The sequence below is a fragment of the Balaenoptera musculus genome, chromosome 2 (assembly GCF_009873245.2).
Source record: "Balaenoptera musculus isolate JJ_BM4_2016_0621 chromosome 2, mBalMus1.pri.v3, whole genome shotgun sequence".
Lineage (NCBI taxonomy): Eukaryota > Metazoa > Chordata > Mammalia > Artiodactyla > Balaenopteridae > Balaenoptera > Balaenoptera musculus.
Genome location: NC_045786.1, coordinates 35997756 through 36022434, shown reverse-complemented (window position 1 = coordinate 36022434; position 24679 = coordinate 35997756). Strand labels below are relative to the sequence as shown.

General features: G+C 47.9%; 1 protein-coding gene across 10 annotated transcripts in view; it reads left to right on the top strand.

Annotated features, from left to right (window-relative positions):
* Nucleotides 1-3306: 3306 nt before the first annotated feature.
* Nucleotides 3307-24679, top strand: part of TM6SF1 (transmembrane 6 superfamily member 1) — a 53832-nt gene continuing 32459 nt past the window's right edge. The window contains exons 1-9 of one of the 10 annotated variants that reach the window (XM_036845037.1): nt 3307-3850; nt 8771-8874; nt 11035-11132; nt 14671-14774; nt 16553-16635; nt 17263-17384; nt 19169-19273; nt 21076-21168; nt 21372-21491. In XM_036845037.1, the coding sequence (XP_036700932.1) occupies nt 3759-3850; nt 8771-8874; nt 11035-11132; nt 14671-14774; nt 16553-16635; nt 17263-17384; nt 19169-19273; nt 21076-21168; nt 21372-21491 (921 nt within the window). In that variant the 5' untranslated portion in view covers nt 3307-3758. Of the gene's footprint in view, nt 3851-8770; nt 8875-11034; nt 11133-12477; nt 12639-14670; nt 14792-16552; nt 16636-17262; nt 17385-17924; nt 19046-19168; nt 19274-21075; nt 21169-21371; nt 21492-24679 lie in introns of those variants that run through there. The other 9 variants (XM_036845039.1, XM_036845038.1, XM_036845040.1 and 6 more) reach the window with 9 other exon arrangements.

Below are 24679 nucleotides of genomic sequence, written 5' to 3'. Positions count from 1 at the left end.
TGGGGAATTCCCCTGCAGGCCAGTGGTTAGGACTCCGTGCTTTCACTACCGCAGCCCAGGGTTCAATCTCTGGTCGGGGAACTAAGATCCCACAAGCCTCGTGGCATGCCCCCCCCCCCCAAAAAAAGTGACTCTGATTAAATCAGCCTCTCCTCCTACGCATAAATCTTAAATGCTCCCTGCCCTTGAGGTTTTCTGAGACTGAGTCCCCAATCACCTCTCCATTGCCACTTCCCGCCAGCCCCCCTCATGCATGAGTGTTTCCAACCAGAGCAAACAGCTTGAAGTTCATTGACTGACATGCTCTCTCGTACATTTCTGCCTTTCACATGTGTTGTTTCCATTTCCTGGAAAACCCCACTAGTCCCTGCCTGCTTGTCCAGCTTCTACTTGTTCTGCAAGGCTGGTCTAAAGCCTCAACTCCTCTCTGAATCTTTTCTTGACCCCTTCAGACAGATTGGTGATTCCTACAGCAATTTGTGCACAAATCTTTTATCACCTTGCATGCTAATTGTTTACATGTGTTTTTCTCACACTAGACTGTGGTCTTTTTGGGCGAAATGTGTTTGTAATTCATCTTTGTGTGACCACTTCTTAGAACAATGCTGGAAACATGGTAGACTCTCTGAGGATGTTTGAGTCCTCTTGTTAGTGATTTAATTGTCACACCCATTCCTAAAGTAGCAGAGAGCCTAACCGAAGCCAGCTTGATAAGATAGGAGGAATACATATAGAACTGTGAAGTCCAATTCAGAAGCCACTGGCCACAGGTAGCTATTAAGCACTTGAAATGTGACTAGCCTGAAATGAGATATACTGTAAAATACACACAAAATTGCAAAGCCTTAGTATTAAAAAAAAAAGAATGTAAAGTTTCCCATTAACACCTTTGACATTGATGACCATTGAAATGATCATCTTTTGGACATATCGTGTTAAATAAAATATATTATTAAAATTAATTTCACCTCTGTCTTTTTACTTTTCTAATGTGGTTACTAGAAAATTTAAAACTACACATGCGGTTCACATTTGTGGCTTGCATTATATTTCCGTCAGACAATGATGATCTAGAGCGTTCATTCTGTGAACAAATATTTCTCGAGTACCTGCTTCATACAGGTGTTAGTCTAGGTGATGGAAATAGAACGGTAAACAAGATAGATAAGGTTCCTGACCTCAGGGAGCTTATATCATAATGGAGAGAGGGACACAGAACAGGAAGCAGATGTGTAAACAAGATAATTTTGGACAGTATAAGTAAAGTACTATGAAGAAAGCAAAGCAGGGTACTTGATAGAGAGGGTGGGGGAGGCACAGGAGGGCGGCCAGGTAAGGTCTTCTAGAGCAGGTGAGGTCAGAGGCAGGGAGACAGGGGAGGAGGCTGGCACATGGAAGATAGTAGAGACCTGAACTGAGACAGCAATGGTAGAGATAGGGAGACAGACTTGAGAGATATTTGGGAAGTAACAGGAGGACTGTGGTAATCACAGGAGTTCGGGATTGGCCAGAACCGATGCGGACTGCCAATTTTCTGGATCACCAGGTGAATGGTGGTGCCACCAGATGAGATAAAGCTGGAGTGGTCTTGCGGCAGACGAGGAATTCCATTTTGGCCATGTTGAGGGTGAGGTGCCTGTGGAATGCCAGGGAGCAGCGCTGAGGGGAGACATTGGTGCTAGGAATGATAAAATGGGATCTATTAGCACAGACACGGTCATTAAAACCCAGCATAGATGGGACGAAGTGATAGAGTGGCATGGACATATTTACACTACCAAATGTAAAATGGATAGCTGGTGGGAAGCAGCCACATAGCACAGGGAGATCAGCTCGGTGCTTTGTGACCACCTAGAGGGGTGGGATAGGGAGGGTGGGAGGGAGACGCAAGAGGGAGGGAGATGTGGGGATATATGTATATGTATAGCTGATTCACTTTGTTGTAAAGCAGAAACTAACACACCATTGTAAAGCAATTATACTCCAATAAAGATGTTAAAAAAAAAGTTTTAAAAGGGATAAAAACAACAACAATAACAACAACAACCCAGCAAGGAAAGAGCGAAGATGGCAAATGGAGAGGACACACAGGTCCAGGGAGCACTTTTCTAAACTGGATCATACACGAGCGTGTGTCTAGGTTGAGGGGAAGGACCCAGGGTGGCTAGAGGGGTTCACGGTATAAGAGAGAAGGCAAGATTGATTCGGCAAGGTTTGGCTGGTGATGGAGGGGTTGGGCTGGCCTGGGAGACTGGCTAGGAGGAGAGAAGGGGTCTCGGACGAGGTATTTGCCCTTGGGGAGGAGGAAAGAGTTTAAGGAGCTGGTAAAGGTTAGGAGTAGTTGTGGAAGAGGATGATGTCCAGGTCACAGGTAAGGACATCACTTGGGGAAGCTTTGGATGTGTCACAGTTTGGGCCAAGGCTTTATCATTATGTCCTCAGAGTTTGAGAAGCCTCCAAGAAGCGCTGGGATAGGGGATTGGGAAAGCTGGCTTTTGAAAGTTGAGTGGCCCTGGGGCAGCTCAGAGCCTCTTTGCCACTCTTTTCTCTCATCTCTAAAAGGAGCTGCTGGTGTCTTCAGCTCGTTAGCAGGTGTAAGGTCACTAAGTACATGTGCTTCCCTTGGTTGCTTGAGCTGTCCTCTGTCTGAAACTCACTTCCCTTCCCTTTCCTAGCCAGTAGAGGACTCCAGGCTCTGTCCCAGGGGCCCCCCCACAGCATGGTCAAGCAGCCAGGACAGACTTGGCCCGCATTATTCTCTGTAACAGGGGGCGTCTGTCTGTCTGATAGCAGTGTGAGGGCAGAGCCCTTGGCTTCCTTGTACTCTGTATGGCCTAGGGCAGGCTGGCTGGTGGTAAGATGGCTTCCAGGAACGTTACCTGTAATAGAAATGAATAGCGTTCTAGTCTCTTGAATCATCGTATTCCTCGGAGTGTCAGCTCCAAATAAAAATGGGAACTGCAGGTGATAGCAGTGTACTGAGCAGTACTGGGCACGCACTTCATGCCTATTAACTCAGTGAATCCCACAGTCACACTGACGTGGGTTATTCCCATTTGGTAGAGAAGGGAAAAGACACAGAGAGGTTAAGTACTTGACCAAGGTCAACATCTGGTGAGTGAGCAGACGGGGTTTAAACCGGAATTCGGACTCGGCGTAGGAGCACTGCTCGCTGCCGGCTGTTGGCTGCTCCGGTGGAGAGGTTCCAAGGTTTCGGGATCATTTATCCCTTCCTATCCCCGGCCCGAGGGTTCCCCACGTGGATGATCTCGCGGGCTCTTCCCGCTCTGACACCCCCGGGTCTGGCTCCACCCTCTGCCTGCCCGCAGTTCGGCCCAGACACTCTCCAGAGCCTCTCTCGTCGATGACAAGGTCCCAGCTGCGCCCAGGGCCGGGGCCCCGCTTCCACCTCCCGGTCCGCCGCCTTCCCGCAGAGCGCGCGCCTCTGGGGACACCTGTCCCCGGGCAGGGGGCTGTTGCCGCTCCTCGGCGCCGCCCGGCGCTCGCGGTGGAGTCCCAGCAGCCCTGGGCGGGAGGACGGCAGGGGGCCTCTCGGGCCTGTGCAGCGGCCCTGCTTACCAGGCGGCTGCGGGCGGGCGCGCCGAGGGGGCGCTGCTGAGGGCGCAGCACGGTGGGCGCGCTGGGCGCGCTGGGCGGGGCGCCTTGAAGGGCGCGGCCGAGGGGCGCGGGCGCAGCCGGAAGCTAGGGCGGGGCGCCCGCACGGGATGCGGTGAAGGGCAAGCGGCGCGGCGGCGGCGATGAGTGCCTCGGCGGCCACAGGGGTCTTCGTGCTGTCCCTCTCGGCCATCCCGGTCACCTACGTCTTCAACCACCTGGCGGCCCAGCACGAGTGAGTGGGTGCGCGCGGCGGGGGTCGGCGCGTCAGGAGCCCCAGCAACTTTTCAGAGGGGGCCGAGCCGCAAACTGCAGGGCAGAGGTTCGCCGGCCTCCAGGGCTCCGCGGGCGGCCGGAGGAGGGGAGGCGCCCGGAGTCGTGCGGGCCGGGGTCCTCGCTTAGGCTGGCATCCCTGACATTCGGCGCAATTCTGGGGGCAAGTGCTGCGCGTCCGCTCTGTGCCCGCCCCGTGCCAGGTATCCGGGGTTACAGAGGTCAATAAGGCAATGCCCCTGCCCTTGAAGTGCCCAGGGACAGGGGTGGGGCGGTACACACACCGACAGCTTGGAGCTTGGTCTTATCTCGGGCTGTGCCTTGTTCGTTTCGCATTTCTCAGGAACGTTTCCATGTATGGACACACGCATACTTGTCATTTCGTATTAATTTTAGAAACTGTTGTGAATGACTAGCAGAAATAGCCCAGAACGAACAGGTAAAGACCTGGGTTCTAGGCCTGGCTTTGGCACTAACCGTGTGGCCCGGCCTCAGTTCTCCTGTCTGTCAAATGGCCTATATTTGCATCCTATTGTCGGGATCCAAAAAGCCGTAAGGGCGCAGTGTTGTGTAGGATGGGCGGCGAGGCAGAGAGGCAGGGCAGTTCCATGCTAAGGAAATGGGTGGGGCTGAAGGAGGCCGCACATGGATTTTGATCAAAGCCCTGCCTCTCCTCTGTGAGGGACCCCTGGCCAAGCAACGGGCACCAGGCAGCAGCCGGCCTGCTCCAGCAGTGGGAAAGGTGCCAGACCTCCGGGCCTGCTGATGTTTCTTGCTGTCTGCGGGGAAGAGGAAGTAAACCTGTTATGTTTCCCACAGCAGTTGGTGCTAAGGGAATTGCATCAGTCTGTACGCTGCAAACCCCCTCCAGACTTTCAGGCTGTAGAGAAGTGTCTGCCCACAGGGCAGTGACTTGCTCCTCTCTCGTTCCTGGGGTCACCACTTGCTGACAGCCTTATCCAGGTGGCACCCATCCATACTGAGTGCTCCCTAGGCATGGGTGGTGACAGCCCTTGGTCTGACCCAGTCTTGGGGCACAAATCCTGGAAGAAGCATCTCTGGGCAGTGAATGTCACATGTCTGTGAATATAGTGCATGGAGGACCCTGCCCTCCTAAAATGGCATTATGGGCAGTTCAGCAAATATTTATTGAGTACATATTGTATGCTTGGCACTGTTCCAGGTGCTGGGGAAATAGCTATGAACAAACCACAAGAGATTGGGGAGGCATGTGTTGAGATAGACATCAGCACAGAAAATGGGGCAACATGAGAGTGATGGGGGGGACTGGTGGTCAGGGAAGGCTTCTTGGAGGAGGTGACTTGAGCTGCAGGAGGTGGCCACAGGAAGATCTGGGGACAGAGCTTTCCAGGCAGGGGAACAGGGAGCAGTGCAGGGAGAGGGATGTGGCTGGGTGTGAGGATATTTGGGAGGGAGGGCAGCGCAGCTTGTTGAAGGATCACGTGGCATGGAGAGGATCTGAGGATGACTGAGATTTTGGCCTCAGCCACTGGGAGGATGGTGATGGCATTTACTGAACACATGGTGAATTATGTATTGCTGTGTATTGTTGAGCACATTGCTAAGCCCTGCAGAGTTTGGAATAATTGGTTCCAACCATTCTTCTTGTCCTCCTGCAGGTTAAAATCCCAGTAGCCTTTGCTTCCTCCCTCTTCTTTCTCCACTCCTTCCCTCCAGCCCTCCCACTGTCTCCTTCCCCCTAATTACCCGGGCTGGGCTAGCATCTGTTTCTTCCTTGCTGTTCCCCTGGCACTGGCCCTCTCTGGCCCAGCCCACAGCAAAGCCTCCCACGGGAGGTCCCCTTCCCGCCCCAGTGCCCTGTGCATTTCTGCCTCAGCCCACCAGCCCAGCCCACTGTGCTGGTGCTTCAGCCACACTGGACTGTTCTGTGCTCCTAGGACACTCCTTAACTTTCCCGCCTCCTTGCCGTTGCTCACACTGTTTCCTCTGACGGGGATGCCTTCCTCCCTGTAGCTGACTGTTGAAGCCACACCTGGACTTTATGGCCCAGAGGAAAATGCCACCTCTGCCTCTTCCAGGTCCCTCCAAGCAGATGTGATCTCTCCCTCCTCTGAGCCTCGCTGGGTTGTGCTCTTCCCACAGGAGTTACTTTCCTGTGGTCAGAACTTACCTTCTCAGGCCATAGCTCCCCTTAGTATTGTCCTGCCCAGCACAGGGCCTCATGCCTAGTGGGCATCCCGTTAAGTTTGCATTAGTTGACTTAGTTGAAGCTTCCTTCCCACCAGACCTTTTACGAAAGCCTGAAAAACAGAAAAATCAAATTAAGTCGAGGAGTCAGAAAAGGGTGGGATCTCTCTCTCTGTCACAAACACACACACACACACACACAAATGCACACACACACACACAAATACACACACACGCACAAACACTCTGCTCATACTCACCCATACATGACCCCTCTCAGTAGCTGTCTGTTCATGGAAGGGCATCAGTAACTCCCCGCCCCCCCATCCCAAAACGCACACACATTCCAAGACTAACAACATTTCCACCCTTGGGTTAATGGCAGCCCTTACCCCTCCCCCCACACCCCGAGTCCCTGCTGGATCCATGTCTCCCTGTTCTGAGCAGGTCCTGCACTTGGCTGTCAGTGGGAGACACAGGTGATCTGTTGCCCCAGTTTCTCTTCATTTTTTGCTCCTCCCCCAGAGGTGGAGAGTGTGAGAGGACACTGTGAACCAGTTCACACTGCTCTCTCATAGTCCAGAAGAGCACCAGCTGTGTGACGGTGCTGGCTGCGAGCCTAGGTCCTTGGTAGGAGCCGGGATGGGAGTTGTCTCCTGCCACTACCTGTCTCAGGCTGTGATTAAAATGTCTGTCAGCTTACATCGCACACCTATCCTCTTCCCTCTTCACCGGATGCTTCAGCCCAGCATCATGTTCCTGACCCACATTAGCTTCCTCTTCCATCCTCTCCTCCTTTGTCTCATCCCTACAGGAGGAGCCTGGAGCATCCACTGATGTGCACTGCTAGAAACCTCCTATTTCAGTCTCTTACCTGGTCACTGACATGGTCATCCTCATTCTTATCATAGAACTATGTCATCCATTCACCATCCGTCCATCCACCCATCCATCCACCATCCATCGTCCATCCATCCATCCATCCATTCATCCGTTCACCATCCATCATCCATCCCTCCACCCACCATCCATCATCTGTCATCCATCCAACTATCCATCCATCTACCATCCATCTGTCCATCTACCATCCATCCACCCATCCATCCATTTCTCCTTCTTTTCTTCCTCTCCCTTTCCTTCCCTCCCTCATTCATCCATCAATTCCTGAACACCTTAAAAGAGGTCCCGAGGCAGACTTTCTGTGCATACTCATCCAGGTTTCTTGAAAAAGGTTGCACGTTCCCATACCCCACCCCTGAAATATTCTGATTCTGTAGGTCTAGGGTGGCATTTGGAAATCTGGGCGCTGCTGATGCTCAGAGCCCACTCCTTTACTCTTAAGTGGGTCCTGGGGCCAGGTGCTGGGGATACAGCTTTCCTGGACCTGGGGCCAGTCTCCTTGGGGTCCATCTACCTGCAAGTAGTTGGATCACTTCCTGACTGACCTCTCTGACATTAGGGGCAGATTTCTGACTGGTGCCTAGCACCCATTCCAGCTGTAGGTGTGTGGAGTGAACTTCAGCATAAGTTCGTCCCTCAGATATTAGTAGGTATTGGTGGGCTGTGAAGGATACTTTCCAGAAGTCCCGGGGCATGTGGCAAAGGTTTTCCAAAAGTCCTCTGTGATGGTGTGGAGGGCTCTTGGCTAAGGAGTGGTGCTTGCAGCAGCTCTCAAGGGCTACCGAGGAGTGTAGCAGGCCATGGGAGTGGGCCAGGTGGTGCTTTGTCTAGAACTGGATGCCTTGTTGGTGTGGAGGAGTGAGAGAGAGAACATCTCTTAGGACTGGAGGTAGCCTTCTGGGTGAGAGAGCTCAGAGCCTATTGAGATAGGTTCCCCCCATGTAGACAGGGATCTCTTTTTCATCCACAGTGCCTGGCACATAGGGTGTACAATGCATTTTTCCTCAATATGTTTTTTAATGAATTAAAAAACAGATGATGAAATGACATGATGTTCCTAAGGTCACACAGGGAGTGGCAGAGTAGGTACTAGACTCCTGGTCCCTTGACTGCTAATTCCACCAAGCCTCGTGCCCTAGTGCTGTCCTGCTGAGGAGGGGCTTTGGTCCCCAGTCTCCTTGGTGCCATGCCCTTTCCCAGGAGAAAGACCAGGGGCTGTGCCCAACCTAGCCTCACCCTGGCTTCCTGGGTGTGGGGTTGGATGTTGGCTTGGCTTCCTGGGTGTTGGGGGGCTGGCATCATTCTCACCTTAGGCCCGGCCTAGGCTCTTCCCTCCTTGGATTGGCCTCGTCCTCTGGCCCCTTTGATTATACACACAGCCTGTGGGCTTGTCCACCGAGAAGGTGTATGTAGTTGTGACTCCTGTGTGTTCCCTGGAGCTCAGTCTGAGGGTTTCCAGCTGGCCCTGAGAGAGGAGGCAGATTCAGTGGTTAGACCTGTCAGACACTGGGAACAGGGCTTGGAGGAGCAGGTGGACAGAGGCAGCGGGACAGCAGCAGAAGGCGCTCGGACACATGGTTCACCCAGGTGGGCAGGATGACAGGAGAGTGAGGACCTAGTACCTCTGGTCCCTGAAAGTCACAGGGGCAGCCCAGAGGGGCCCAAGTGCTGCGGATAAACTTCATGAACTCCACTGTGCTTGAGGGATAGGCAGAGGCAGAGCTGCGAGAGAATGCATTCAATAGCCAGGAAATTCCATGCACCAGTGTGTTTATTTTGATAAGTGACCACCTCCCTGTTCTGGTTGTTGCAGTTCCTGGACAATTGTAGGGGTGGCTGCCCTCATCCTGTTCCTGGTAGCCCTGTTGGCTCGTGTCCTGGTCAAAAGGAAACCACCCCGGGACCCACTGTTCTATGGTACGTCTCCATGGGCGGGAAGCCCTTTGTGTCCACCTAAGAGCACAACACTCGGGCCTCAGTCTCTTTCCCTCTGTGGTTGTGAATACTCTGAGCCCACTGGTAAAGCGGCGGGAAGGGTGGGAGTATTTTTGTTTTCCTGTAAGCTAAAGTCTCTCCCAGGCTGTGGACCCCACCCTGTCGCAGCTGGGATCCTGGTGGAGGGAAGGTCGCTGCCAGGGCCAGGCAGGACACCCCTCCGTTCCTCTCCCCTGTCCCCAGCCATGCTCTGACCTCTGACCTCGGCTCTTTTACCAGCTCCTTCCTGGCTTCCTGCCTTCAGCCTGCTGTTTGCAGCGCCCTCCACCTGGCACGGAACGTAGCCGTGTGGAGCCTTAGTTTGCACATTTGTGTAATGAGGAAAATAATAGTATCAGTACTTACCGTGGAGGGTTGGTACAAACACTAAATAAGATACTAGTTGTAAAGTACTCAGACCATTGCCTGGCAAGTACACTTGTATGTTAAAGGAATAAAAACACCACTGATTGAGCACCTGTGGTGTGCCTGGTGTGACTCTGAGCACATTAGCCGTATCATTTTATTTAATCCTCACAACAAATGTCCTCCCTGCACAGATGAAGAATCTGGCTCAGAGGTGCTAAGAAACGTGGTCAAGGTCACAGTTAGTGAGACAGCACCGAGCCGCACAGTTTCTCCCAACTTGCATGTAAAGAATGCTGAAGCTTAGAGAAATGATGTCACTTACCTAAGGCCTGACAGCCAGTCAGGAGATGAGCTGGGCCTGTCTGAGTTCAAGGCCGCACTCCACCTGCCTGTGATCTGGCCTCTGCCCGCCTCTGCAGACTGTCTCCTGCTGCCGTCTTCCCCCCACTCCCTCCATACTCCGTGGAGCCCACGCTTAGCTGCGCTCATGTCTCTCCCAACCCCTCAGGGTGGAGGGCCCTTGCTCCTACGCCCTCAGCCCTCTGTCCTCATGTCTGTCACTGCAGCCACAGGGCCAGACTGGAGGGCAGAGAATGTCCTTGTCATCTCTGACCCAGCGTCTGACGCTCCTGTTGGCACCGGCGATTGTTGGTAGAATAGTCGAATGAGCGTGTGCTGAAGGCTTCCTCTCCTGGGGGACACGCAGTGGCCGATCACCTGATGGCTCATTGCTGTCAGCGGGATCTGGACCAGAGGCCTGCACAGAGGCCCGGGGAGGCAGGGCCTACAGGGCCGGGCACGCGTGGGCCTTCTGCTCCTTCTGGGGAGGATGTAAACGCAGACTCAGGGCAAGGCCAGCTTCCCTTCTCTGTGAGTTAACCTTCCCCGCCCTCCTCTCCATTTCTTTTTTCACAGCTGTTTTGATATTCACCATCAGATTTTTCTACCATCCATGCCCATCACATAGTTTGACACCGATTTGTTACAACTTGAACATGCAGCTTTACTGACAAACTGCCACACACTAAATTTGATCACTCACTGTTTAAAAAGTATTATTCCTAAGCTGTTTGTTGCTGGTAGTTTTCAGCCCGTTGAGGAGATTCTCACAACCTTAGTGAGATTCTCTAAGATGCTACGGCTTTCCTTCTTTAACATTCAATGGTTCCATCTCGTATCCATTTTTAAAAAAAATCACTGGCCTTTCTTCTTAAAGCCACTGTCACTTGCACGTCAGCCGCTGTCTGTCTTTCGGATCTCCAGTGTGGGATAAAGCAAGTGCGTTGGACACACCGTGAGGCGGACTGCTTGGTAACCACTGAGATGAATGATCTCTTTTGAGTCCATGTTTTAAACCTGGGGGTCACCTCTGTGCTTCCTTGGCCACTGGTTAATGGTTTTGTTCCCGCTACCCAGGTGGGTTGCAGATGTGGCCCTGGCAGCCACGTGTAGGAAGTGGAGGATGGGTGGGGCAGGCTGGTAGAATCCTCTGGGACAGTCAGTGGGTGACTTTGTCACTCGCTACTCCCTGGGGAGGGGGTGTCCTCTCCCAGCTCCACGACACGGGCAGAGATCCAGCTGCGTGCACAGGAGGTACGTTCTTTTAGTCCGTATTGACAACATCCGCAGTATCTTCTGGAAAACATGAAAAGAAATCATTACTGGCGAATGCCAGGCTCTTAGGCAACGTCCCCTGAGCTACGGCTTTTTGAACTCCTGCTTTCTTTGCTCTAGTGTACGCGGTTTTTGGATTTACCAGCGTGGTGAACCTCATCATAGGACTGGAACAGGACGGGATCATTGATGGCTTCATGACATACTACTTGAGAGAGGTACGGGGTCAGTAGCGAGTACAAGCCTTGAACTAAAGGGTCTGCGACCCCAGCAGCATTGCTCGAGATGGAAATCCTTTCGTTTAGCGTAAGCAGGGATGACACACGGTATTTCATTTGCTGCCATAGACACAGGACACTTAGTCACGTGGAAGGTGAAGCAGAAAGTTAGGATTGGATCATGGGAGGCAGTTCTCCTCGGCGTTCGGTCTTACAGCTCCTTCCTCACACCCAACCCACCACCTTTGCCCTTTACTTGTATTTAATATAAATGAGGTTACTTTAAATGAATCCAGTATCTGTGTATCTACTGTTATTAATACACTACTCTCTAAGAAAGCCCAGGTCAGTCTTAAATGTATAAAGCCCCAAACACTGAGGCAGTTAATAAAGCCATTTGATTGTGAGGATGAACACGCACTTCTCCCCCCATCACAGCATGACAGACCTACCTGGCACCTGACAGAGCTAGTCCTTTTTCCTTATTTTATGGTGTGATGAATCCAGCCCCAGAGAGGTTAAGTAACGTACTTAAGGTCACACAGGAAATAAGGAGCAGAGCTGGAAGTGTAGTCTTCATCTGTGTTTCAAATAATGGGGAGCTTTGTGTGCAAGCTAAGGGAGTTTGGATTTTGTCCCGCGTGTGAGGGAAGATTTTAAGTCAGCGAACAGTGCAGTCAGCTCTGAGAAGGATGGGCTTGACGGGAAGGGTCGATGTCATGAGCTGGGACTCCCGTCAGGAGGCTTTTGCAGGGCCAGCAAGGGCATGAAGATGGCCCAGACGGAGGCCAAGCATGGACCGTAGAGAAGAAGGACGGACTTCAGAGAACTTGGGCGGCTGGAATGAGTAGGTCTCGGGGATGAGTTTGGGGCAATGGGGAGAGTAAGGGCTGAGGTGCCATCCTGATTCCTGCTTTTGGAAGAACGCTGGTGTTATTCAACCGGAGAGGGACAAAAGGGGAAATGCAGTTCCACAGATGTTCGGTGAGCAGACTGGGGGGGTCACAAGACCTGCTTTCTCCCTCCAGGAGCTAATGTGGCAGTGAGATGGCATGGTCCTAGGCGCAGAGATGGAGGCTCACGCCGGGCGCAGCGTGCACTGAGGAAGAACTGACTCTGGGAGCACTCGGGGGAGCCTCAGCGAGTTGGTGCTGCTGCCCTCGGCTTCTTTAAAAATGGCAGTGGCAGTGGATGATAAACGTTTTCCAGATAGACTAGGGGGTGGAGGGCATGCCAAGGAGAAGAGACAGTGTGGGCAAAGGCTTAAGAGAAGGGACTTCCCTGGCGGTCCAGTGGTTAGGACTCTGTGCTTCCACTGCAGGGGGCGCAGGTTCCAGCCCTGGTCGGGGAGCTAAGATCCCACAAGCTGCACGGCGTGGCCAAAAAAGAAAAAGAAAAAAAATGAGGCTTAGAGAGGAGAAACAGCATATGTCTCCCCACTGCCAGCCTGGGGTGCACGTGTGCAGGGATGATGCTGAGTTCAGCTGGGGACGTGTGGAGTTTCAGGTGGGTAAGGAACATCCTGGCAGGGTGTCCCAGCTGGCAGGGCTTCGCAGCTGTTGAGCTCGGGGAAGAGATACAAGGACCATCAGGGTATAGTTGGTACCTGAAGGTCTGAGAGGAAAGGAGAGGGTAGAGAGGAGAGGGCCGAGGGTGGAACTTGGGAGACCGTGGCCAGAAGATCAGGAGCCTCCAAAGTGGACTGTGAGGGGACAGGCGAAGAGGCAGAAGGAAAGCCTGGAGAGCACAGGGCCAGAGTCCAGAGTGGGGAGGTTTCAGGAAGGAGGCGGCTGCCAAGAGGGCCTGGAGGTTGAGCTGGTGAGGGTGGTAAGACAGGGTATGAGATGGGGGGCTGGGATGTAACTGTGGGAGGGTCTGCAGGGCCAGGCTCAGGGACCCGGCTGCCAGATAAGAGGAGGTGGGGCTTGGTCTTACAGCCACCAGCAGCTTTGGCAGGTTTTTGAGCAGAAGAGTGACATGTCAAGAGCCAGGGCAGCAGTGTGGTGAATTGGAAGGAGAGGAGAGAGGTAGGAAGACCATGTGGGAAAGGTCCAGTGAGGGGCACTGAGGGCTTGAACTAGGCCATGACGAGAGGGAGGGTTGCCTGGGGTGACATTATAGAGGTAAAATTGATAGGACTTGCCAACAGACTGCATAAGAGAACAAGGAATGAACAACGACCCTGTGGTTTTGACCTGGGTAAGTTGAATGGTGTCGCCATGAAAATAGAGAGGCCAGGTGGGGCTTGGTTGAAGGGGGAAGCCAATGAGTTAAAGGAGGTAAGGTGAGTTTGAAGGGCCCATGGACCAGACAGTTGAAGATGCCCATCAAGCCACCAGGAGAGGTCAGCACTGGCCCCGAGAGCCAGGTGTGTAGGCATCAATGATTAAAACCATGAACTTAGATAGTATTATCCAATCAAAGCATGTCAGAGAGAAAAGATGTGGGCCAGGCACGGGTACTGAAGTATGACTCACGTTGTTTCCTCCACCTCTGTGATTTTCACTTGATTTGATTTTTGAGGCAAGATGACAGAGAGCAGTCTTTGCCCCAGGGGAGTGCAAAGCTTCAGAGAATCCCCTGCTTGGTTGGTTGACTGATGGGCTGGTTGATCTGCACTGTTCCTTGTTGTAGAAAGGACTTAAGGCATCTTAGGAAAACATCTGAAACAAGGCAGGAGAGCACAAATGGAGAAAGAAGAAAGGAAAGTGAGGTGGAGCCAGAATGACACTAAAAACCCAGGCAAGTTTGACAGTGACTTTACAGTAGCCACCTGGAAACATAAGCACCTGGGAAAGGGAAATGTCGTTCATCATATAATCTGTGCTTATAAAATTAAAAATTTCTCAGAAGTATAGCTCTTCTTGGTAGTATAGTTTCTGCTAGGAATTAGCTGTGTGACCTTAGGCAGGTCAAGTAAACTCTTCGAACCTCTGTTTCCTCATCTGTAAAATGGAGTCAATCGTGTCTATCCCATAGTGGTGTTGGGAAGGTTGAACGAGGGGTTGGGTGTGAAGCTCTGAGTGTAGTGCCTGCCGGTCTGTGCCTGCATGGGGACAGAGGCGGGGGAAAGGCGTACCTTCCTCACACTCATCCCACCAAGCCTCTGGGTCAGTATGAATTTTGACGGTCAGCCAGTGGCTCTGGTCAGCAGGGTCTTCCCTGGCCACCCCCTCTGCCCAGAGCCAAACACCTTTAGTCACAGATTAGACTTGGCCTCAGTGAGTTCGTCATGTGGCCAGGACTGCCTGTAACACCATCAGTTTTGCATCACTGTGCACACCTGTGTTGACCTAGCTATAGGCCAGGCATTCTCTAATTCCACCCTCTGTGGCAGACCCTAGTTCTGGCGGCTCCAGGGTAAATGTATATTTTCATGTTTCTACCAGTTGTGCAATTGTATGGGATTAAGAATAGTTTCATTTTAGCAGACGAAGATGTTCTGCTGCTTTATTTTACTTTCAGTACAGGTCTGGTGTTCTGTGTTGAAGTGTCTGAGTCATATTTAAAGTGGACTTCTGTTTAATGCTTTCCTTAGGGTGAACCGTATCTGAACACGGCCTATGGGCACATGATCTGCTACTGGGATGGCTCTGCTCATTATCTGATGTATCTGGTGATGGTGGCAGCCATAGCCTGGGAGTAAGTCAGTTCACCTGGTGGGTGTGCCTTTGTTACCTTAGCAATTGATAGGCGGGTAGGTAAGGAAAATGGATGTATAGAGGCACATACACAGGCAGGTACACATGGACACGAATCTAGGGTCTCTGGAGACAAGTTAGACATGGCTTTATTTTTCCTTGTGTCACTGCCTTTCGAACATATGCCTTTGGATTTCTCCTCTGCCATGATGGACAGCTCGGGCAGACCCCTTAACTTTCTGATTATGTTCTCTTGTAAGAGTAGTCTCATTTTCAGAAATTAAAGCCCAGCACATACTAATTCAAAACTTCAAACAACTCCTTTCAGTTCAGAGCTCTCTTTCCCTCCAGTTCAGGCTTACCCCTGAAGCTTAGCAGCCTGCTTTGAGGCTGGGGTGCGTGGTCTGTCCCTTTATTCCTTCTCAGCTTGCTCTGCGGCTGGCTCCTCTGGGAGCATGTGTGTTATGTACACGGGGTTAAAGGAAGAGGGGCAGAGTCTTACACGACAATTGCTGTTTTCTGGGAATTGGTAGCCTCTGTTATGATATGCTGGCTCTGTCTTGTGGGGCACATGTGTGGGTTCTTGGAGACCCCTACCACAGGAAGGAACCTCTGCATTACACTGATCCCTGAAATGAGCAATGCTCTCTCAGATTGAATTTGTGTGACTCTCCTGCTCATGGTGGTACACCCACAGCTTCTTTCTGCTGTGGCCTCTGTAACCCAGAGGGCACGCCCTTTGGGGTGGGGATCCTTTAAAGATGGCTCAAGCCCAGCTACCTTCCCAGGCCTCCCCTTGGCTCCAGGTTAGAGAAAGTCGTGCATTTTGCCCCACACCAGGTTGAAATTCAGCTTGACCAACTGTCCTGTGCCACTCCCATGCCCTCAGTCATCCACTCAAGGACAGTTCCAACTAATTTCTGGACTTTTCTAGGCCCCCCGCCCATCTCTTCATGAATGTTCCCAAGCTCCAGGGAACACATCAGGTATTTCTGAGAATGCTCAGGCTCTGCTTGCTGCCAGGAGTGGGCCAGTGTTTCTATGGTTCGGTTAGCATCCAGCTGGGGAGGAACATTCTGGTCTGTCCCCCTGCTGACAATCCCAGTCATTGTGAACGGGCCTCTTGGGATCTGATGCATTTGGCTTGGGGGGTGGGGCAGGGCAGGAAGCACACAGTATTCTCCACTTCTCTTTCCCATCAGAGAATCTCTTTTTGAATTTCTCATGGCCCTTTATGGAGGTGACCGTCAGTTATCAGTTGCAAACAGTTTTTGTCAACATCGCCTATTAAGATTAGGGGTATGTGTCTAGCAGCTCCTTCAGAACATGGGGTAGGTATCACTTATTACACTTATCTCTGGGGCTTTGGCTAAAATCCTGTGACACCAGGGAAAGTCCACTTAACATCCTACTACTCATAATGATTTAAAATATGGATCCAATTTTCTTTGAACCTTCTTTTCACTTTCATGCTGTGAGTTTCATAAATAATAGTGAAATGCAGGACTCCTTTGATAGTGATGACCATGGTATGGTTTAATAGATCAGTGTAGCAAGCATAATTTCCTATTCAAAAGGACACAAAGAGGGTTCTATAGCATATCACATATGGAAATGCAGTTTGATCACCAGGGTTCCTTGTATTTGATTTATTACTCTTGATTCAGTACATTTTGATTCATGTACTTTACTAGTTAGAACAAAGATAATATTGTGGAGCATCTTATGCTAATAGTATTCTAAGACAAATGTGTTAAGTCAGGATTTTTTTCATTACAGGGAAAGTTATAGAACCATTGGCCTATATTGGGTCGGATCTATTATTATGAGCATTGTTGTTTTTGTGCCAGGAAACATTGTAGGTAAGAAACTTTATCTTAAAGTTCACTTTCCTTTTCTGAAACAATAGGAATTGTTTTTAAATAGGGAAGCTATTTTGGTTGTAATAGAACCAAGAAATTCCAAGTATACCAAAAAAGCTGTTTTGCAGAATTACTCCTTTCCCTTCCATCTCACCTTTTAAGAAATGCTTTTGAGCAATTTTCCGAAGTGTGCACTGAACAATTAGACTATCTAATATCAGTGTTTCCTGACTTTTAGAAGGATCTAGTGGAGTAAGTATTGTGTTTGTGGCTACATTCAGTGTGAAAATATTTCCTACAACTCTTTGTATTATATATAACTCTTGACACACTATGGGAACTTGATAAATGTACTTGAAAATTAAGATTCTTGAAAGCTAATGTAGAAGAGTTATTTATGCATGCAAGAAATCAGGATATTATATTGTCTATTTTTAAAGTACTGTAGATAGGGCATGCCTGTTAATAATAAACACCTAATAATTTTAAATTGACCTGTTTTTGGTTTTATTAAAAATACTGTCTGGCCCATATCAAAATTTTAGATGACTTGAGATGGGGAGGTGTTCTCCATGTTGTGTTTGGATATACTTTTGACGTTCTCTTTTTTTTCTCTCTTTTAAATAGGGAAGTATGGAACACGCATTTGCCCTGCTTTTTTCTTAAGCATACCATATACTTGTCTTCCTGTCTGGGCTGGTTTCAGAATCTATAATCAGCCATCAGAAAATTATAATTATCCCTCAAAGGTGATTTTATTAAGTTAAATGTAACCTGCTCTCAGACTCACAGGGCTCACTCACCACTGGCTACTGGATTGAACCATGCCTCCAGGGATGGAACCTTTGGGGCATTCAGTCAGTGTGACTGTGCTGATTCTGCAGCATTGGTTCACACCTCAGTTATGGTGGCCAGAATGGTCTGTTTCTGCGTGAATAGATCTGCTTTGACTGGCCAGGCCATGCTTTTTGGAACTTCCTGTGCCAGAGGTTACACTGGCTCTTCCCATCAGATTCCGCATTAGTGTGCGGAGCGTGAGGTTTGTCTGGGGCTGTTAACAGCCTGGAGTCTGAGCACCTGGGCACCTCTTTCAGAGATATCTATGCACTACTGCCCCAAAGGGAGGCTGGAGAGATACTGCTGTTCCAGGTAGCACACACAGCCATAGGGTCTGATTACCAAGAGATCCAGGCACATGGAGACTGGCTACAGGACGTCTTCTGAGACACCTCCCTTCCATTCACAGCCGAGGTGGTCAAGGTGAAACAATACTGGCCGGGCAGGTACTCTGTTAAGGTCTTCATTTCTAAGCTAGTGACATTTTTCTAAGTTTCTCTTCCTTTCATAGGTATTAGATCCTTAAGCAAGATCCTTTAAGCAAAATTGATATATGAAAATATGAGTTACTAGAGATAATCAGAACACGATTCTTCATTTTACAAAAAGACTTACAATAGAATTCATTAAAATACATTTTAATTTACAAACACTTCATTTGTAAACATTTAGACACATGCTCTGTAAACTCAGCTTGGCACACTGACAACTGGTACTCCCGTACACCCTTCTGAGGAATGAGATGGTTGTTAAAAAATAAGCAAACAGTAACCATAGCCTTGGTCCTCGCTCGGCTCCACGTCAGTGTATCAATACCGTTCCGTTCATGTTGTAAGACACATAGACTGTTCATTTAAAAAAACTGTTAAAACACAGTGATGGCCGGGGAGAAATAGGCATTGTCATACAGTGCTGGTAGGAACATAAACTCAGCATCGCTCTGCAAAACCACCTGGCAGTGTTATCAACCTTAACAAATTTAACTTTTTAATCTATTAATTCTACTTCTAGGGCACTATCCTAAGAAAATCATCAGAGATGCTGTCAAAGATTTATGTACAAAGTTGCTCATCATCACATTAAGTGTAACAGTGAAAATGCCTAAATGTCCAATAATCAGAGATATGGCACTTCCATGTGATGTTAAGTTTTAGAAGAATTTTTAATAATGTGGTAAAGTACTGATAGGTAGATAGTGAGAGGCAAGAGAACAAATGCAAAATTGTTTATACATTAAGTCCTAATTTTGTGAAAAAATAAATGTAGATTATATATTATACATACCTATGTAGTACAATGTGTGTGTGTATATATATATATATATATATATATATATATATATATATATATAACTACATATATGTGACTGGAAAATATAACAACTGTTAATAGTAGTATGATGGGTTAATGGTTTATTTTTTAAAAATGAGTGTATTTTACATTTATAATCATAAAAATGCTTTTTCAAAAAAATATGGCCTCATAGAGCCAGAAGGGCCCTTTGAGATCACCTGGCCCAGTCTCATTTCACAGATGAGGAACTGAGACTTGAGAGAAATTTTCCTGTTACATGGTTAGTGGTTTTGAATCTTCAACATTCTCTTATCACCCATCATCATGGTATCTATGTTTCAGTAGATCTCAGATTATTCTTCGGCACCTTGGGCCTGCTCATTAGTTACCAACTCTACTTTAGGTCATTCAAGAAATCCAAGCGAAAGACCTGCTGAGAAGACCATTTGATTTAATGTTGGTTGTGTGTCTCCTTCTGGCAACTGGATTTTGCCTGTTTAGAGGCTTGGTAAGCATAAGAGATCATAATAACATAAAGTATATTTTAAATCAGATTTCCTAGTGCACTAACAAAACATACCTCCCATTAGAGCCTGGAGGCCTGGACCTGCTTCCTGACACTCTCCTACCCTCACCCCAGACCTCTCCTCCCAAAGGGGTAGTCCCTTCTGGGCTGCTCCATACCACCTCCTTCAGGTCCTTAGATCAAGCTCTGTACCTGAAAAATTAGCCATTAGTCTCATTCTTTTGGTTCCTTTGATGTTTCTGATTTAAGTATCTTTGGTAAGGGTGGTAACTTAAGACTAGTCAAACCGTGGCACAGAGCATCCATGTGTTCTCAGGAGTAGGGAGATGGGATTGAGGAAGGGGTACCAGAGTAAAGTGTTAGACTCCTGGCCATTTACTAGCTGTGTGGCCTTGGAAAAATCACTTAACCTCTTTGATCCTCAGTTTCTTCCTCTGTAAAATAACAGTACCTACCTTATAGTACTGTTTGAAGATTAAATGATAAGGCACATCGAACACTTGCAGAGGGCCTTATACCTAATAAGCGCTCAGTAAGTGATTGCTCTTACTATTTTTATTGATCAAGGATCCTTCACAATATCCCAGTTTCATGGTTTATTCTCAGTAGCAATAAATTTGAGCAGCCAGAATTATACGGGTAACTTTAATGACAATTACTGTTCTAAGGCTGCTGGCATTACACAGCAGTTGGGGGGCAGAGTGGCAAGTGTAAACTGATGCAGCTGATTCATTGTTTTGGGGCGGCTAGCTGGGTGACAGGGTGAGTAGTCTTAAGAGCTGTCTCCCTCTGTGGATCATCAGAAACTTCCTGGAGCAGAGTTGGCTAATAGGAGTGGCATGGAAGGGAAGTAAAGGAGAAAGCAGGGCCATAGGCTTTGCTCAGACCACAGAGCACTGAAACCATTCTTTGTTTAGTTTGCTGTAATTCCTAAAGTCAAAAGAACAAAAACAGCAACAATAAAAATGAGCCCCAACTGTTTTCTTGCATAGCCATCTCCACTTGCCTGTGCACATGAGAAAAACGTGTGCATGGGTGAGTGTGTACCCTTGGTAGGTGGGGCTTTGAGGTTGGGGCCCATTTTTACCAACTCTGCCACTGACGTGTTCATGTTATTTAGGTGGGACAACATTTATGGCTAAGGACACAAGGAATGGTACCTGAGGGAGGTGACTCAGAGGGGACCCAGTAATGTGCCAGAGACACTTTGTCTGTTCTGTGGCCTAAAGTCTACTCTGCCGTGACTAAATCTGCTCTGCCCTCTTTCAAAGTGGATATAGGAGGTGGCTTCAGAGAGGACCTCACTTTCAAATCATTATCCTTTACTGCCCCCAAAGGCCATTTACTCTGTGAGGCACTGGAGATAGGAGGATGCTATTTTTGAATCTTGCAAAGCACAGTTAAGATGAATTTGGTATAGAAATGTACTTTTCTTCCTGCAGGGAATAGTTGGTGAGTTATTCCCAGGAAAAGTGAAACTGATAATCTAAAGCAAGCTGTGCTTTGGTTAGCCAAACCTAGACATTTAAACTGAATACTCGAAAGATCCCCAAGAACAGAGCATTAGTTTCCATTTCCTTCTCCACTCTTAACCTCTACTTAATCTCTTCAGAGTAAATCTGTAGAATATTTATTTTCTTTCCTTTTTTTACTGATGAGCTTCTAAAATAGCTTTTGTTAAATAGAAAGCAGCTTGTGACTAAACCTGGCACGTTTAGCCTTATCAGCAAACATAAGAACCAGATGTGACTGTATCTTTATAATGCATTCATTTTTGTTCGTAGATTGCTTTGGATTGCCCAGCTGAGCTCTGCCGATTATATACGCAATTTCAAGAGCCCTACCTAAAGGATCCTGCTGCTTATGCTAAAATCCAGGTCAAGTAGTTATGAAGCCTAAGATTTTTCTAAAATTAATTTTCTCTCTCTTTTTTTTAAGAATGGGAAAATGTGATACCATGTAGGAAATAGGAGTTAACGTTTTCTAAGGCGAAAATGTTAATTGATGAAAATGTTGTGCTTTTCGTAAGGCCAGATTAACTATTAATTTACTGATGACGTTATTTCTCTGTTCAATGCAGATGCTGGCATATCTGTTCTATTCTGTCCCTTACTTTGTGATGGCGCTTTATGGCTTAGTGGTTCCTGGATGCTCCTGGATGCCTGACATAACCCTGATACATGCTGGAGGTCTAGCTCAGGTACTAAGAATATGCTGTTAAGAAAGTTTATTGGGGATTTGGCTGTCATTGTTGAGTGTCTAAAAAATATCTCTGCTCTATGTTTTAGGGTAGGAAACAGTTATTAGCTATGTTGTGCCCTTTGCTTTACAGTTCTTTGGAAGACATTTCTGCATTACTTAAATCTCATAATCTGGTAGGTGCGCCATTCAGTTATACAGATGAGGAAACTGAGGCCCAGCAAGATTAAATGATTTGTTCAAGGTCACATACCCAGCAAGCGGCACTGCTGTTTCCCAGTCTCTGAGCACCACAGCTACTAAAAGAGAATTGAGAGCTGTTATCATTAAGATGTCTATCTGAATTTAAGATTTCAGAAGTTGACTATATTATGCTACACAGGACCAGGGAAACTGGTTTTAAAAAAGTTCTGCTCCTGGGAAGCTGGGCCTGTCATTCCATTCCTCCCCTCTGGTACTTAGCCAAGCCTCTGGCCTACAGTAGATGTTCAGTGAATGCTTACTTCATTGAACTGGGAATGAAATTATCTATGGAATTATCATTCAAAGCATATTTTTATAACAACCTATCAAAACAAATTGATTTTATGAACAAGGAAAATTATTTTGTTCTCTTATTACTGTAAATTAGAAAACCCAAGTGAACTCATCTTTTAAAATCATTATCTTTGTCTCGCTCTTTTCAAGCAGGCATAAAAATGAGGTTCATCCAGCAACTCTAGGCATATACAGTTAATTATACTCATGGTATAATAATTATGATGGCAAAAAGACACACTAGAATTTACAGGGTTTAAAACCAGTAACAGCATTTATGGGTTAATACATTGGGCTCAATCTTTCCAGTCTGAGGTACTTCTTCTTAACTATAGAATTAGAATATAAATATCAAAAAAGTTGATACAGTATTCAGAAGTAATGTTTCCTGTCCTTTCCTTGAAGGACATAAGGAAAGAGAAGTAGTATTTACCCTCTTTGCAGACCTCTGAATACCTTATTTCTCAGGCCTTGGTGTGGGTCTTTATTTCCGTATCTTTCAATACCAACTGTAAGGTGATGACTTTTAATTTCCCATCCTTAGCTCAAACTGTTCCCAGACTCTTATATTTAATTCCGAACTCCTTCTTTTCACTTGGGTGTCTTACTGACATCTCAGATTTAAGGTCTAAAATAGGACTCCTGATCCTCCCCACAACTTCTCTTTCATTTCTCCATCTCTGAAAATAGCCCTTCCTGGCATCCAGCAGCTCAAGTCAAAAATGTGGAGTAGTTCTTTACACTTCCCATTCCCTTACCGTCTACGTGTAGCCCATCACTAGGTCTGGTTAGTTCTCTCGCCAGAGTAATTTGCAAATCCGCCACTTTTTTACAGCTCCACTGCCACTATGATAGGTTGAGCTCTCATTACCTTACTTCATGCAAGGCAAGCCATGCTAAGTGTTTTACTTACCTATTTGTGTAAAGACAGGCTGTGTGCTCTGCTGGAGTAGCAAATACCCAGTGGCTAAAAATAAAGTTTTATTTATTGCTTGTGCAAAGATCATGTGGGATATTTTCAAGAGTCAGGCCTGGCACCGACCCAACTGCACAGGAGGCTGATACATGTGGTCTTCCTGTGTGCCTCAGAAGAAACTGTGTGATGAACACACAGCATCATCTCTGCAAGTTTTTCAAAAGCCTCACTTAAAGATAAGCAGGCCAAGACCCAGGGTAGTTGTTACTTGCCTAAGGTCACAAAGTTACTAGAAGAGGGATATAAAATCCCATCTGACTCCAAAGCCCAAATTCTTCTCCGTTGTGTTATCCCTCTCCTCATGCAAACAGTTAACTATGCTCCAGAATCCTACAGCAGAGTAAGACTTTGTACGTGGCGTGTAGGAGTTAGAGGACCTTCTGGGAGTGGGAGGCAATGACACCTGAGCTGTGGGCTTTACTGGCCGAATAGACTTGAGAAGACTGCGGAAGCGTTTAGATGTTGGAGTGTGCCCCGGTTAGAGGGTACAGAGGGCCTCCCACTCGCCCCACTCTTACCAGCCCCTTGATTAGATTGTTCAGGGTTCAACATCTACTCATTACCCGTGTGCTTTTGCCTGCACAATCCAGCTTCCTCTGCATGCCATGTACCTTGGCCTGCCCTGCACCACGCCCTAATGCAGGAACACCGAGTGTCATCAGCTAGGAGGCTGGCAAGAGTAAGGCCAAGTGTTGGACCTGGTCAAGTCTCAGGAGACAACTTGAGAACTAGGCAGGAGGACCTAGGCCAGGGCCTAGCCATGTGCACAGCGTCAGCAGAGTCAGGAGGCTTAGGATGGTCAGAGCTTGGGGGCAAATGGGTACTTAAATCTGTAACAGTAAGATGAACCCTACACTGTACCTGCTAGTGAGGCTAAGCTTGCAGACAGGCACCTGTGACTCCAGCCAGGAGGTTCTGGGAAAGGCAGTGTGGACAGCAGAGCGGCTGGCAGCAGCAGTGGCAGTCTCAGCCATACGCCAGGCCTTGAAGAAATCTCTGGTCTTATCCATCACTGCCCAATTTGCAAAGGTAGCCTGAGGCTGTCGACTAGATTCTGTCAATGTCAGAAGGATGTTTCTCCCAACTCAACAGAAGAATGGTGTAATCTGAGAATTATGTGTCTGACATTCCCATAACTCTTAGCTGGGCTTTAATATCTACCTATTCAGAGTGTTTAGCCTAAGGAAGAGTTACAAATCACACTGCGACAAAACAGTGCATATGATGAGAATGCTGAATCCCAGTCGTGTGATTTGTCTTCTGCTTAGCGAATACTTGCTCACGAAATGAATTCTCATCTTGAGAGGATATCGGACACATTCATCATAGAAGCTCTCCATTACCTTGATTAGCACCCCGAGCTTGCTAAAACTGCCATTCCTAATTTAGAAGCTTTATGTATTCATGATCCCACTAACTTTATCAAAATCTGCTTTTATTGTAAGATCTAGTGAACTCCCAAGAACCTGTGACTTAATAATAAGAAAAAAATCCTTGAAGAACTTCTAGATCAGTACAAGTCAATGGAAAACATGGTTGGTAGTTATTAGGTCCCTCATTTCAGACCATTTAGGAATTTGCCAAACGTGCTGCCTTCAGAAATCAAAAGATAAATCAAAAGGTAAACTAAAATGCAATAAAACCAGGACACATTTTACACCGAAGAGTTCCATTGG